The sequence below is a fragment of the Osmerus mordax genome, chromosome 6 (assembly GCF_038355195.1).
Source record: "Osmerus mordax isolate fOsmMor3 chromosome 6, fOsmMor3.pri, whole genome shotgun sequence".
NCBI lineage: Eukaryota > Metazoa > Chordata > Actinopteri > Osmeriformes > Osmeridae > Osmerus > Osmerus mordax.
This window is the reverse complement of record NC_090055.1, coordinates 1518719-1535163: the sequence shown is the minus strand read 5'-3', so window position 1 is coordinate 1535163 and position 16445 is coordinate 1518719. Positions and strand designations below refer to the sequence as shown.

Here is a 16445-nt window from a genome sequence, read left to right as displayed (position 1 = left end):
ACACACACACACAGCAAGATGCCAGGACTTTGAATGGGAACAAACAAAGCACACACTCAAACAACAACAAAGCACTTTACATAGACATACTTAGCACTGCACACATACACACATGCTCAAACGCACCCGCTTAGACAAACATGTGTGGGCAGAGTATGCATACAAATTCCAGTACAGCTGGAATGTGTGCACGACCACACAGTAGGTGAAAATGCTTTGCTCGGTAAAGTGGTATTCACAAGCATCGTTCACAAGCCATCGTTCACAAGCCATCGTTCACACAGGCTGGGCCACACGGATGGATGTAGCTCAGCTATGCTACTGGCAACAAGACAGCCACTGATAAGTCAAAGATCACATGATTCTCCGTCACTTAGACAAAGAGGATCATACATCCGCTCTCATCCTCTCATCCTCTCATCATAATTCCACCACTTCTCCCCCTGATTAGAATCATCTGTTAGTTTATACTCACATATTGCACACTCTGAGAAATTGTCAAAAAAAAGTGTTGGAGGAATGGGGAGGATGAAAGGTGAATCCACACATGAGAAGGATAAAAAAAAGACAAAATAAGACATCAATAAAAGGACAAATGAGACAACAATAAAACGATGAACACAAACAAACAAACAAACAAGCTCAATTCTAATGTCCGATGTTTGACAGGTTAAGGTGACATGGCATCAGTAGTCCTGGTTTAGGGGCAGTTTAGGTTAGTTTGAAGTAGCAGGACAGGACAGAGTCAGAGCAGCAGAGGCACACTTACCCTGTTCACCAGGGAACTGCCCCTGGTGAGGGACCTATTGCCTTCCGTCTGAACACCCAGAAAAGAGAGTGAAGGAGGAGAAGACAGGGTGCTGAAGAGGGAAGAAAGCCGTGGAGAGAGCAAAGAGGAGGGAAGAGAGGGGGAAGAGAGAGCAAGAGGAGGGAAGAGAGGACGATGGAGGGAACAGGTAGAAGGAGAGAGAAGCAGCAGCATTATTAAAGAGGTTATAGAGCAGAGAGGAAAAGGAGCAGCCCACGACCCCCCCTCTCTCCCCCTCTCACCCCTTCTCCCCTCTCTCCCCCCTCCTCCCCTCTCACCCCCCTCTCTCCCCCTCTCCCCCCCTCCTCCCCTCTCTCCCCCCTCCTCCCCTCTCTCCCTCCCCCCCCTCCCCTCTCCCTCCCCCCCTCCCCTCTCTCCCTCCCCCTCCCATCTCCCTCCCCTCTCTCCTCCTCTCCCCTCTCTCCCACCCCCCTCTCCCTCTGTCCCTCCCCCCTCCTCCTCTCTCCCTCCCTCCCCTCCCCCCCTCCTCTCTCCCTCCCCCCCTCTCCCTCTGTCCCTCCCCTGTCTCCCCCCTCCTCTCTCTCCCTCCCCTCCCCTCCTCTCCCCCTCCCCCCTCCCCCCTCTCTACCTGCATGGAGGGGTCATTGGTTCTTCCCAGGGTTCCAGTCTTGTGTGACGAGGCGACATGAGCCAGATACTGGATGACTTTCTTAGTGTTCTCTGTCTTTCCTGCTCCTGACTCGCCTCTGAAACACACAGACACACACACACACACACACGATAAATACACACATCCAACAAACCCCATCTTGTCTCAAAGGAGGTCCTCTATAAAACAAGCACACATGCATACACACAAATGGGAAACATTATAAACACCTAAAAGAGAAGAGTGACAGGGTCCTTATAAAAGGCTTTCATGGGTCGGTGCAGACAGTTCTAACAGCAGTGAGTGCGGGACCCATGCAGTGCATTGTAAGCCAGGCTGTACACAGAGAGCAGGTGTGCAGGATGTAGACAGCGTTACTGATGTTGCTGTTGGAAGGATATGAAGGAGGACTAGGGTAAAAATACTCGTACTGGTCGAGATGTTTGGAGCTGTAGGTCTGTAGAGGCTAAACCAGAGGCCTCATTCTAAATACAGTTACCAGACAGATAGACAGACAGACAGACAGGTTGGCACTCAGAATGCAGGCAGGAAAGAGACAGACAGACAGAATGTCAGCAAACAGACACAGACAGACAGACAGGTAACTCACGTGCAGAGTATTGACTGGTCTTCCCGGTCTGCAAAAGGAAACAATTGTTTTTAATGAAAATAATAATACTGCTCACAGTGTACAGAATGTGCCGGAAGGCAGCTTAACGTCTGACCAGGAACCTTGCATAACTGCATACTTAGTACCAGAACTTGTCAACTATTCAGCTAGTGTCAACAGAATAATGCTGCTTTATGCAATCCTTTTGGAATTCGACAGCCTTAACCATTGGCCTGTTTGGATCACGTAAGACTTGTCATTCACTCACTCTCTGGGTTGCAGAGAGGCAGGTCAGACACACAGGAAGGGTCTAGCCAGAAGGTTGGCTTTCATTTTTGGTGCGTCCATGGTTGTTCACATGCACACACACACACACATACCTCAGACCGGTCATACTGGTTCAACGATCAAACAATCTCACACATGTCAAACCTTGTTGAGTGTGTGAGAGATAAAAAGAGATTGGAACAGGAAAAGAGAGAGAGAGAGAGAGAGAGAGAGATAGAGAGAGAGAGAGAGAGAGAGGGAGAGAGGGGGGTGGAAGGGAGTGGTAGAGAGAGATATTCCCATCAGTGCCGTGTTGTCATCTACCAGTCTGGCCTCAGGGTAGAAGCCTCAGGGTAGAAGCCTCAGAGTAGAAGCCTCAGAGTAGAAGCCTCAGAGTAGAAGCCTCAGAGTAGAAGCCTCAGAGTAGAAGCCTCAGAGTAGAAGCCTCAGAGTAGAAGCCTCAGAGTAGAAGCCTCAGAGTAGAAGCCTCAGGGTAGAAGCCTCAGAGTAGAGGCATTGCTCAATCACCCTGAGACAGACCTGCCTGTCTCTCACATTCACTGTCTGAGGAGGTCTGGGAACTGAGAATGGTTGAAATGTTTGTCTCTAACCATGGCAAGGACTTGTTAACACTACAGTGAAACGCATGATCATAACAGTGCTACGTAAAACTCTGCACCACTACAAAGAGCCGCGACAACTCTGGAAAGCGCTTGTGTTGTGGTCAGCGAGTCAGAGTAGACGTAGCGGCGCTGTTCCAGGGCAGCTGGGTGGGTTAATGCCGGGGGTCAGGGGTCAGCGTACCTTGCAGCATGCTACGGTAGGCAGCTTCTGATATGGCATAGATGTGGGGGGGCATCTCGTGGCGCTTCTTTCCCCGGTACATCTCCACGATGGACTCTGTGTAGATGGGCAGGTTCTTATAGGGGTTGACTACCACGCAGAACAGCCCTGAGTATGTCTACAACACACACACGCACACACACACATGCAAAAGTGACACACAGAAACACACACACACATATACACAGGTTAGAGTACAAAGATAAGACGAGGACATGAACTTTCATCTCAGAGACTTTGCAGGCTAATCAGGGCCCAGCCCCATCTAGAGACACAGCTGATGGGCATATATCCTTATAATACATAACCTCAGGTGTTCCACACCTACAGTGGTACACTACCATCCCTGAGGCAGCCTTACAGCAGGGTGGGGGGACCTGGGTACGGTCTTATTATGTAGAGTGTCTTGGGTACGGTCTTATGATGTGGAGTGTCTTGGGTACGGTCTTATGATGTGGAGTGTTTTCGGTTTGTGGACTCGTGAGGAGTACTGACTCTCCCAGTGTGTCAGAGCCTTTACACACACACACACACAAACACACACACACACACACAGCCCTGAACTGTGTGTGCGTGTGTGTATGTGTGAGGGTTACAGAGATATGGCAGTATGCATTGCAACCTCAAGGCCTTGATTTCTTCACTGACTGCTTTCATAATCTTCTCTTTTGCACATTCCTGACTCTATCTCGCTCCCTCTGTCACAGACACGCTAACTACAGTGACAGATAAGATGGTTATCCAGGATTAGGCATATACATGTGTACAACACATCAGATTTCTTATCTTTCCTAATATTTCCTTTCCTTCCTTTTCTTGATGAGAGAAACAGGAGTAGTGTCTCCTTCCCACGGACTGCATGAGCACCCTGTAAGATGAGCCCTCTTCCCTCCCCTGTTTCCCCCTATCAGTTACACTGCTGCGACCACATGAGACCTCCTCACACAGTGTACCGGGCATGTGTTTATGTTAGGGTCTCCTCCTCTCAGTATGAGACGGTGAGTGTGTGTGTGTGTGTCCACTCACATAGATAAGCCCAGAGTAGTATCTCTCTCGGAGGTTGTGAAGGACGGAGGCCTCGTTGAGGCAGGTGAGGTCAGCCATGTCCTCCACCTTGCTGAAGCGGGGCGGGTTCATCCGCTGCACCTCCTCCCTGGAGAGGGTGAGCCGGGTGTGGCTGTCGGTCAGCTCCACCTCCACCTCGTCCCCGCGCTCCTCGCGGATGCTCGCAGACTGGAAGGGACACAAGGCGACGAGTCATTTCAGGACCGAGCCCAGGGTTCACTTGGGACATTTAAAATTAGGAAGTTATTTATTGCGTGTTATGTATGGACTCTGAAGTCCAAAAGGGAGAGAGGAGAGGATGATAGAGGAAGGAAGGAGAGGAGGATGGAAGGTCAAAGGAGCAGTTCCGGTCAGACTGACATGAGACAGAGAAACAGGAAGTGATGAACTGGGAGCGTGACCAGGTCACAGGACGCTGTTCTGCTCCACACTTAAACACTCCCAGTGTGTGTGTGTGTGTGTGTGTGTGCGCGAGAGTCTTTATGTCTGCAAGTGTGTGTATGCGAGGGCATGTATACACGTGTGTGTGTGTGTGTGTGTGTGTGTGTGTGTGAGGGCAGCATTCTCAGATCATGGGTGTGAGAGGAAGTCAGTGTCTGAACTGTGACTCCTGATGGCCTCTAACATTAGAAAGCTGAAGGACAGGATTGTTCTATTCATAGAGCTCCATATCTGAAGGAGCCCAGCAGAGAGGAGGAGCACAGACAGGGCTGCAGCAGCGCTCCAGAACACCGTCCAGCCAGTGGCACACTGGCACACTGGAGTAGATGCTTCTAGAACATGACGAGAAACTAAAGCACGTCTCAAAAGATGATATGGCCGTGGTTTGAAGCGGTTGGTATAAAAAAGAAGTTGGAATGGAATACACTGTGTTATAATGGTTTTGTTTTTGACAGCTCATCTGAAAACCAGCTCCCCCCCCTCCCTCACCCCTCCGTCCCGCCATTCCTTGACACACCTGCTTGACACACCCGGCATTCACACACACACGCACACACACACACACACACACATACCTGGGGACAGTCACTCACCTGCTCAACATACAACCCTCCCAAAATAAGAGACAAAGGAAGAGCCACACCCGCATTTCAGGCCCCGCCCCTCTCCATGTCCTCACCTCGAAGCCGTGCTTCTCTGACGGGACCCACACCAGCCTTTTGGCCGCCCAGTCAGCCTGGCTGGAGGCTGAGAACACGTGGCCGGTGGGAGGGGCCGAGGAGGGCGATGCTGGCCCCGCCCCTGATGACAGGAAGCGGGTGACATCGTTGGCGCCGCCCCCTGATGACCTGGACATGGTACTGCTGGCACTGGTGGGAGGAAGAGAGACGGGAGAGGAGGGGAGGGTGGGGGACAGGAGGGGAGGGTGGGGGACAGGAGGGGAGGGGAGGGTGGGGGACAGGAGGGGAGGGGAGGGTGGGGTACAGGAGGGGAGGGTGGGGGACAGGAGAGGAGGGGAGGGTGGGGGACAGGAGGGGAGGGGAGGGTGGGGTACAGGAGGGGAGGGTGGGGGACAGGAGAGGAGGGGAGGGTGGGGGACAGGAGAGGAGGGGAGGGTGGGGGACAGGAGAGGAGGGTGGGGGACAGGAGAGGAGGGGAGGGTGGGGGACAGGAGTGGAGGTTGGGGGACAGGAGAGGAGGTTGGGGGACAGGAGAGGAGTGGAGGTTGGGGGACAGGAGAGGAGGGTAGGGTGGGGGACAGGAGAGGAGGGAGACAGGGTTACACATCTTCTAGAAACAACTGTCACGTTTGTGTGTGTGTGGTCACGTTTGTGTGTGTGTGGTCACGTTTGTGTGTGTGTGTGTTTGTGAGTGTGTGTGTGTGTCAGTTTCAGTTTAAGAGAAAACAGTAGTACAGCTCCCCCACTCCGCTACATGATGGCGAGCACTGGTGTGCCCCTGATGGGGAGAGGGCTGTAGGCGGCTATCTGAAACTGACAGTGATTTGATCCTGCTTTAACACGCACAGACACAGACACACACACAGACACACACACAGAGAGCAGTGGTGCCACACATCTTAGATAAAGCAGATCCAGCCAGAGATCTGGCCTAATTGAGGAACATAGCCAATCCAGAAGATGGAGGAACTGAGGAGGGGGCAGAGAGATGCATCAACTGACTCAGTAAACTGACATGACAGTCAGTTAGACTGTGACACGGGAGGGAAGGCTGGGGAGAGAGAGAGAGAGAGAGAGAGAGACAGAGAGAGAGAGAGAGAGAGAGAGAGAGAGAGAGAGAGAGAGAGAGAGAGAGAGAGAGAGAGAGAGAGAGAGAGAAAGGGGGGGGGTAAAGAGAGGGACAGTGAATAGGAAATGTGAAAAGGAGAGGTTGTGATTAAAATGATAATCCTTCAAAAGGTAGAGGATAGAGATCCTGGGAGGGGAGGAGGTGGGGCCCTGGCCTTAGTGACGGCCCCTTCCACACCTCTCCCACACCGCAGCTCAGAGCACCGACCCTGTCCTGGGACCCTGTCCTGGGACCACACGTAGGAAGCAGTCATGGTTGTACTCTGATTTTGATGACTCAGCCCTAGTTTGCCACATTATTTACAACCGCTTGCTCATCCTGGTAGGTTGTGACTCGTAGAGAAGCTCTCTTATATCCTTTATCAATATTTACTACAGCCAATCAAAATGCCATAATGTGTGATTACTACAGACAATCAACAGGCCATAATGTGTGTTTACTACAGCCAATTCACATGCCATAATGTGTGATTACTACAGCCAATCAACAGGCTATAATGTGTGATTACTACAGCCAATCAACAGGCCATAATGTGTGATTACTGTAACAAAAGTACAGTAGAAGCAGCCAAGTAAAGAATAAAGTCATCAAGAGTGACAGAAAGAGGAGGCCTTCTACATCAGTCAGCTAAAGTCATGTTGCCTTTGTTCAACGTCAACATGGCCCCTGTAGATGCTTCAGAGAGCAGTCAGGAGAAGGGTTTCCCCTGAAGCATAATCATTCCACAGTGTCACAACCAACCCCACAGAGCATGCAGGTATTTTGCTGCCCTGGCTGCAGTGCGTTTAAATCGTTACCTACGTGGCAGGTATCATGTCCCCAGGCCTGCTTCTCTCCATTCCTCAGTCAGACCGTGTCCAGGGTGAGTCCCCTCCACAACACTTCCTGTCACCGAGGTTGGCAGCGGTGACTTGAATCATCATCAACACAGAATCCTGCCTCAGACAGTCACCAGGGTTTACAGGCTTCACGACTCCCGGTATAACCTAATCACTCCACCCCATTAGCAGAATATCTAAGTTCAGCAAGTCTCAGTTCACTTCCCATCTTGGCCATTCAAAAATCATGCCTATATTTCTTGCACCAAATGACCAATAAAGGTTTATTGAAAGGGAACACTAGGTTAAAATAGGTACCGTAATGGAGAATACCTTCCTTAATGATTGAGAAAGGGAGGGGCAGTCTTCCAATGTTACTACAGAGTAGTATCATCTTTTCTGTCAGCAGGTCTCTAGCCTATTTACCATAATAATACTCTTTACAACGGACATTTGAATGGGTCTAGCTTCGCGGTGCACTGAGAGACCGAACACGCCAGCACGAGACATGAGATGCCAAAAAAAACTCCAAACAGACTGCTCTTCTCCATAGCAACACCACACAGCGTGACAATAGTAAAGACAATGCAGCGGAGTTAGAGCGGAGGTCATTGGGTAGTGTGTGCGTATGTGTGTGTATGTGTGTGTGTGTGTGTGTGTATGTGTGAGTGCGTGTGTGTGTGGGGGAGTGCGTGCGTGCGCGCGGGTGCGTGGCAGGGTAGGCGGATAAGGGGTCTTGGAACGCCTTTTCTTTCGTTTTGAGAAGGCAGTGTTAGAAATGGTGACAACTTCACTATAAACCTGTTAAGTAAGGGCACAGTTTATCCTCAAAATATGTTTCGTTCACGTTAATAGTCTATAACCTGCAGTGGTCGTGTCTGTATGAATTAACGCTGACAAAGGCATTACCCCACCTCGGCCATGAGGTGTGAATTATTTCATTTATCGGCGACTACCCTGCGGATTATAGGACAATTTGAGTCAATGGACCGCGTAAATTAGAACTTCACGAGAGCCAACGGAGTTACTGTCAAATAATTGATGTGTCAATTATATTATCATCATATTGGCCCATCCTAAATGTCTTAATAACAAATAATATTTATAATAACCCTAACTAACCCAGATGCAATTGACTGAATTACAAAGCATTTTTTGGTTAGCTGCGGGCTAATATTATTGCCAATAAAAAATAAAATAACCACTGCCTTTTATGCTCTTCCAGACGTCTTTATATTGTTGAAGGCCTGCTTGCTAACTACAGAGCCAGAACGCCGCTGGGTCCCTGTACGCTGTCCTGGTGTCATTTTCGGCGTTATGCCACCCGCATTTAGACCAACCTAGCGGTGCTAGCAACTAGCCAATCCCAAAGAAATATGATACGACGCCTTTCAATATATTTCACTACCTACGACTGAATTAGAGTAGGGTAACTGAATAGCTCACCTTCAGAATCTTCTCCGAGAAATGGATAAGGCGACAGCGGGAGGAGACGGGTTATAAGGCGCTTTCTCTTTCTTTTTTTCTTGACTGATATGAAGTACGAGGTGTGTAGGCTACCGCAAATGCGGCTTTTATCATTACGCCGTTCCGTTCTCTCAGTGGAAGCCGCACACTCACATTCTCAGTGAGAATAAAACAGACATGAGAATGAGGGCAAGGCCCTAACTTCAGCACAGTAACGCGCTTCCGGTTTCTACACCAATCAAAGGTGATAATATCGTTTTTGGTAACGCCTTAGAAATGTTTGCTTCAAATGAAAATCTACAACCACGTTCTAAACCCGCCCTTTCAATGAGACAATTTTGTCCCGCCCCTTAACTGGCAAATAAACTTCTAGATGGCAAATTAGATTTAACGGAACACAACAGTCACAAAGCCTAACCAATAGAAAGGAAGAGTGGGCTGGACCAAATTACTAAAACGCAAAACATCCAATAGAAGTTGAGTAGCAGGTGCGCATGCATAATTCTCCCGGTGGGGTAGAAAGCTTTGTACGCCCTTTGTTGATGACAGCATCGCTGCTGTCTGTCACTCTGAGGGTCCGCCAGACACAGATCTACCATCAGTCTTACGAAGGCGTGTGAGTGGGAGGAGAAGGTTAATAACTGATCTGGAACCTGTGCGTAAGGGCTATCTGTCTAGGAGCTGAAAAGCCGGGTGACTAAAAAGAGGTAGCCGCCCCAGATTCTCCACTAATAGCTCGTGTCTCCAAGTCGTCTTAATGCTCCTGTGTTGTCTGGTTTAATTGGACCTATCAAAGGTGACATATGCAGTTGCTTGGCATGCATTGAATGTAAAGTATCGTTAGAGTTGTGTTGCTTGTAGATGTTTTAATGTCCAAATAGGCCTATGGTGCAGTGTTGCCTAAAAATACGTTACAGATATAAAAAAAAAAAACGTTAAAAAAGGTTGATGAAAGTAGCCTACTAAATGTAGCGAAGAAAAGAATCTACCACTGATAGCAATCATTGTGTTTTATTTCTTCAAAACCTTCATTTTGTTTTCCTTTGATCCGCTCTCTGCCCAAAACAGTTCACATTGTAGCCATACTACAGAGAAGGGGAACAACAACTGTAGAAAAATGAAACAGAAGAAAGGAAATAGCTGATTTTGGTGTCGTTTGTGTCACGAAACTAACGGTAATCTATGACCTGAACTTTATTTGTATTTTTTTACATGTTCAGAAATCTAACAAAGCAGTACCAAAGGATAGTCAAGTAAATAATATTCATATATTTTGCTTGTGTGGTACGTTAAAAAACGATAACACAGAGGGTCAGGGCTACGATTGGTTCAAGTTACATTCCGTGGAAGTGGAGCAGAGAGACCGGGCCAGAGACCGGCGGCCCGGGTATAAATAGAACACGGCAGACGGAAGTCAAGAGGCATGATAAGGAAAGACACAAACGTTGAATAAATGATCATTAATAACAGTCAAAATAACAGCTCATCCCATGCATCAAACCATAGAAATAGCAGCTTTTATAAAGTTGGTTTACTACGGTTTTTCTTCTCTTTTATTATTATTACCGTGCGGAGTTGTGAAGAGTAGGGCAGGCTGCTATCTATGCATGTGAGGTTTAAAAATATTCCAGTTGCGATTTCAACGTTGTTGCAGACAACAATCTGTGATATTTCTTTCCAGGTGCCATTTTACATCATAATACATCTGTGCAAAAATACAATACAGAGTTTCAAAGTTGTCAGCATCTAGACTGATTTGTGCAGCAAGTGACGTCATTCCATCAGACACAGCAGAACACGTTCAATTCATTATCAATCTCTATCGGTCAACAGTACATTATGACAAGTTACACTTGTATCCTGTAGTTCCTCTGGGAAGTATATTTTGCAAGTGCTGTGTTGTTCACACAAGGAATAAAGTATAGAACAAGATGAATCTATAATAAAAGGAAACTGACCAAATAAAATGTAATTGTTGCTAAATTTAGATGAGCAATGTATAAGGTATATGACATACAGAGCAACATACTGTGAAAACTGAACAGTTATTGTGCTGGTTTAGATGTGTGCCAACGACATGGAAAACCCTGTTACCCACAGCACACAATATACCATATAAGTGGTGAACTGATGTTTGAGAAAAAAAAAAGTACTTCACTCTAGTATGAGCAACAAAATAGCCACGCAATAGAAAATCCAGTTTAAAACGTGTCAGACAGCATAGTGACAGATGAAGCAGACATGCATCTTGTTTAGAAGGCACCACCCAGGGTACACCAACCAACCTCACCAACCAAAACCGACCAAACACAAGTGATTCTATCCTACAACTAAGAAATTATGCTTCCATCTTTCAGCAGCTGGTCTGTGCAGGATCCAGTCTCCATCGTCATGCTATATGAACTGAGGAGGATGACAGTTTTACCTCTGTCTAAGGGCCCAGAGAGAGACAGGAATATGTAGTGTATCAGGTAGGACAGGTCAGTTTACACTTACAGAGTTACTCTTACAGATCTTAGTCATACCCTGGAGAGTACAGACAGAGCCAATACCATCCAGAACATCCTCACCACCAGTATCCAAAACCAGTTCGGCGATGCTAACAGTTGACATTATACATAACTCAAGGGGAAATACTTTAAGAACCGAACAACAGCATCAACAACCCTGTAACATCCAATAGATGACAGTGATGTCACGATGACAGTGCGCTCTAAACCACAATGTCAATGCATTCTGACACTGCACCACAGAAAACAAAAATGTTTGATTTACACATGCAAATAAAATACAATGAATAACATTAGTACATTACAAGAAAAAGTACACTGAATACAGTACAAGTCAAAGAAACGGCTTAAATTGCTGCTTATTTGAGCTGTTTCTCCGTGATTTTACACCAGATTGGCTCAAACAAGTAGTCCAACCCTTAACTGAGAACACAACATCCCCCTGTGCTTCCATCCTAATGGAAACATTTGACCTAACAGGAACCATTACCACACTCTGTCATCACGAGTCATCTCCATGTCAGTTGCATGTTGGAGCCAGCAGGGGGCAGTGTCTCCTGTCAGCTAGGTGCTGGAGCCAGTGTGGATCAGTGGTGGTAGAAGGGCCGGGTGCGAGACTCATTGCAGACGGGTTAGAATGATTCGGAAAGACCGCCAGGCCCAATCAGACAACTGTGTGAGTGTGGTCTCCCCATGTGGACCCTGATCTTACCTCACTCTGTCAACACATACAACCCCTAAATATGTCTTAGTAAGAAGAATTATCATTCTAAACAAGTCTTTCCAACTATTCTTTATCTTCCCTGAGCTGTTCTGTGGTAGAACTTACCTTTCTCGATTCCACCTGGCTTTCTACCTGTCTATCTTTTCCATTTAACTTGTCTTCCCCCCTCTCTATCTCTCTCCCTGTCTGTCTCCCTGTCTTCCTGTGAACCACAGGTCCCCTCTACCCTGTGCCCCCCCCCTCAACACCGGATCAGTTGGTGTGGGGGTGTTCTGAATGGGGGGGCCGTCGTGGCGGAGGGGAGCCAAGTTCGGGGTCGTGGTCGGGGGAGACGAGCTGGAGAGCCACCTCGTTCTCGTAGCAGAAGGACGAGCGAGAGCTGTGGATGTACTTGTGCTCAGCCAGGTCCTTGGCGCTGCACGAGGGCGTGCTGGGAACCTCATAGGTTCTGTGGAAGAACGAGTAGTCCACCTAGAGAGAGAGAGGAGAGACAGGGATATGAGCAGAGGTCCAGGGAACACGGTGGAACACTTGACATTCAGAAGTCTGGACTGTAAATTTAGTCATTTAGCAGACGCTCTTATCCAGAGCGACTTACAGTAAGTACAGGGACATTCCCCCCCGAGGCAAGTAGGGTGAATGCCTTGCCCAAGGACACAACGTAATTTTGCACGGCCGGGAATCGCACAGGCAACCTTGTGATTAATAACCCGATTCCCTAACCGCTCAGCCATCTCACCCATACCGTAGAAGTTATTCTCCCTCACCTGGTAGCATTCCTTCCTCTCGAAGAGCACGGGTTCGAAGCGATGTCCCCAGAGGATCTCGGAGGCCAGGTAGGAGCTGCGGCACTGCGTGGTCATGGCCGTGGCCTCCACCATGCCCTCCAGGATCACCACCACCTCCAGCTCAGAGTCGCTCTCCAGAGCCCGCCGGTCCATCTCGAAGAACGGAGACTCGTCGTCGATCTCATGGACGATAGTGACCGGCGAGACTAGGAAGATTCGGTCGGTGCCGTCGTCAAAGCCCACGTTGATGTCCATGTTGTCCAGGGGGAGGAACTCTCCCTCTGGGGTGACCCTTGGCTGGGAGGGGGGGGAAGGGGCACGACAGACGGGAGAGGAAGACAAGCCAGTAGAGGCCAAGAGTTAGATTAAACGTCCCATCCCAGAGAGGCTTAGCACCCTTTCTAATGGAAACCACTGAAACAGTCGAATTACCCGACCGCAAAGAACACAAGCCGACTCCTGCCCCCTCTCCTGGACCAATCTCCAGCCAGCTTGGGCCAGCTCATGGCCCACCTCTGACATAGTCGAGATATTAAGATGGATCTAAATCTGCCTGTTATAACCTCCCCGCTCTGCAGCGCGGCAGTGATGGCAACAGAGAGACTAGGGGGCTGGTGAACCACAGGACACAAACACCACAAATAAAGTCAACACAAACAAACAGAAGCAAACATGGTCCAAAATGACTCACACAAGGCCAGACAAGGGGCAAAGAGCATACACACACACACACACACAGACAGGGGGCAAAGAGCATACACACACACACACACACAGACAGGGGGCAAAGAGCATACACACACACACACAGACAGGGGGCAAAGAGCATACACACACACAGACAGACAGACAGGGGAGCTCTGTGATGGCAGACAATGGTTTTGAGTTAAAGAATCCCACGGAAATTAATCCATAGTAAATCTTCTAAACCCCCTGAGGGAGAATGAAACAAGCTCTCATTAACCACAGACCACGGCTGGTCCAGATGGCCATGTCTCTCTCTCTCACTCCCTCCCTCTCTCTTTCCTCTAAATGCTTTTACTTCCTGACACTCTATATTTACTTTTGTTTTGCCCTCCCCCTTTCTCTCTCTCTCTCTCTCCCTCTTTTTCTCCCTCACTCTTAAGTCTCCAACACCGTTCCTATACAAAACATACACTCTAATAAAAGCTTTTTCCACATTAGGATTATTCTCATATTGTTTTGACCCTCCCTCCCAGTAGTGATGAGTTACAGTGCTCTGGAGTGTGTGTTTACATTTAGTCATTTAGCAGACGCTCTTATCCAGAGCGACTTACAGTAAATACAGGGACATTCTCCCAAGGCAAGTAGGGTGAAGTGCCTTAGCCCAAGGACACAACGTCATTTGGAACGGCCAGGAATCGAACTGGCAACCTTCAGATTAATAGCCCAATTCCCTAACCACTCAGCCACCTGTTTCCCCCGTCCTGCCTACCTTCAGTAGTTGTGCTCGTACGTGGGCTTCCACCAGGTGGCTCTTGCGCATGTTCCCAACCCTCCACATGATGCACAGTTTCCCGTCCCTCAGCGCCACCACCGCCGTGTCGGAGAACACCAGCGTCTCGTTGCGCTTCTTGGGCTTGGCGATCTTTGCCATGACCGCCCCGATGATGAAGGCGTCGATGATGCAGCCCACGATGCACTGCAAGACGACCGCCATCACCGCCAGGGGGCACTCCTCGGTCACGCTGCGGAAGCCGTAACCGATGGACGTCTGCGTCTCCAGGGAGAACAGGAAGGCTGCCATGAAGCTGTTGACCTGGAAGAAGCATGGTTCCTCCGCCTCGGCCTCTCTGTCCGAAACCCCCCCAGGCCCGGCTTCTCCGGCCCCAGGAGAGGCCCCCGAGCCTGGGTGAAGGCGGTCAGCGAGGTCCCCGTGCGCGGTGGCGATGAGCCAGAAGGCGAATCCGAAGAGCAGCCAGGAGAGGAGGAAGGAGAGGGTGAAGATGACTAACATCCAGCGCCAGCGGATGTCCACGCAGGTGGTGAAGAGGTCGCTTAGATACCGCTGGCCTCGCTCGCTCATGTTGACGAAGGCCACGTTGCAGCGCCCGTCCTTGCCCACAAAGCGATGGCGGGGCCGGCGGCTGGAGCGACGGGCATGGTGGCGGCTGGAGGAGGAAGGGGACGACAGCGAATCACGCTCCGAGGACGAACAGCCTTCTCCCCTTCCCCCCGCGCCTCTACCGCCCCTCAACCCCGAGCACCCTCCTCCTCCTCCTCCTCCTCCTGCTCTCATCCCACCATCTCCTCCTCCTCCTCCAGATTCCCCCTCTCCGCTCTGCCTCCTCACACCTCTGCCGTTGCCCTGCAGGGGGAGAGCTTTGCCGTTGCGGGCGAGGCTGGGGGAGGGGCCGGCGGGGCTACCTGACCCCGTCGGCCCCTCCCCCATCCTGGCCGTGTCGGCAGCACTCTGAGCCAGCCTCATGACCTCCTCCTCCTCCAGCGGCCCGTCCACCACGGCACTGAAGCGCCGCTTCACGCGAGCTGCTCCCATGGTGCGCTTGAGGCAGTGTGTCCCACAAGTACCCTGTGTGGATTCTTTACTACGTCCTTAGCTGATGTCGTTCTGTTGAGTGAGTTTTGAGCTCCCTGGAACTCAGTTGAGAAGTGTGGGGTCTTCTACCTTCTATCTCAACTTTAGATGGGCGTTCCTCTATTCTTAAACGTCCGATTCCCTGTTTTTTATTGAAAAGGAAGAAACGCTCTTCATCTCAAGAGCCATGTGAAGAACCGTTGGACCAAAGTTCTGTCCAGGTCAAAGTTCAACAGTCACCTCTTGTTCTCAAGTCTCTGTTAGGAGGAGTCCTCCCAGTTCAAATGTTTTGTTAACCAATGAAAGTTCTCCTTACAATAATAAGTTTACAATGACAACCAACAGACAAAGTCCTGACAGGAATATACTCACTGTAGACCCCTTTGAGTGATGATGAGCATCACACAACAAATGTCCAAGGAATCAACAGCAGTGAACCCCAGTTGGCAGACATCTTGTGTTGGAGAGGGAGGGAGGTGATAGGTTACTAATGGGTAAGACCACACAGCGTGCAGGAAAGCTTTTCTAAACACTCTTTGAAGCACATGGAGCAGACTGCAGCCAGTAGGGAGGGGGTAAGGAGACACTGAACATGTTGTTTTGCTCCCTCCTTCCTTAATCAATCAAACGACACAGAGAAAAGAGACTGAGGGAAACAGGGAAGGCAGAGCTGCTACAGAAAACCGCAGGGCTCCGAACCAGACGGGCCCGGCGCAGACGGTGGAAGACATATATCTACCGTGCAGAAAAGAGCATGCTGTATCTCACGTTCCACGTTCCTCACATCTTCATGTCACTGTGGGACAGCCAGGAGAAAGGCACAGTTTTTCCACAGCTTCAATACGCGTCCGTCCTAAGAGTCATTGCACCCTCGTAGAATCACTTTTTCTGAAGCAAATATATATATATATAGCACAGCCTCCAGAGTTTCGTTAGTCGTGCATGGTATAGGATACTCACGGAAGTTCCCTGACTATGGAGACTTGGATTTGCAGTTCCCCATTAATCCAAGTATCTGTCTTCCTTCACAGTAACCAAAAGTAATTTGACTCTTCTGGACAACCAGTACTGACCAAAGCCAATGAGACGCCACTTGTACTGACCAGAAGGGCCAACAGTCAGACTACC

At 49.4% G+C, this 16445-nt stretch overlaps 1 protein-coding gene and 1 pseudogene across 1 annotated transcript; both read right to left on the bottom strand.

Moving 5' to 3' along the window:
* The window catches only part of LOC136943858 (myosin-10-like), a 17877-nt pseudogene extending 9026 nt beyond the window's left edge, over positions 1-8851 (bottom strand).
* A 3373-nt stretch (positions 8852-12224) lies between these two features.
* Positions 12225-15278, bottom strand: kcnj14 (potassium inwardly rectifying channel subfamily J member 14). The gene is made up of 3 exons (XM_067237326.1): positions 14217-15278; positions 12740-13057; positions 12225-12443 (listed from the first exon to the last, which is right to left on the bottom strand). Exons 1-3 carry the CDS (start codon positions 15276-15278, stop codon positions 12225-12227), a joined length of 1599 nt encoding a protein of 532 aa, XP_067093427.1.
* Positions 15279-16445: the final 1167 nt, after the last annotated feature.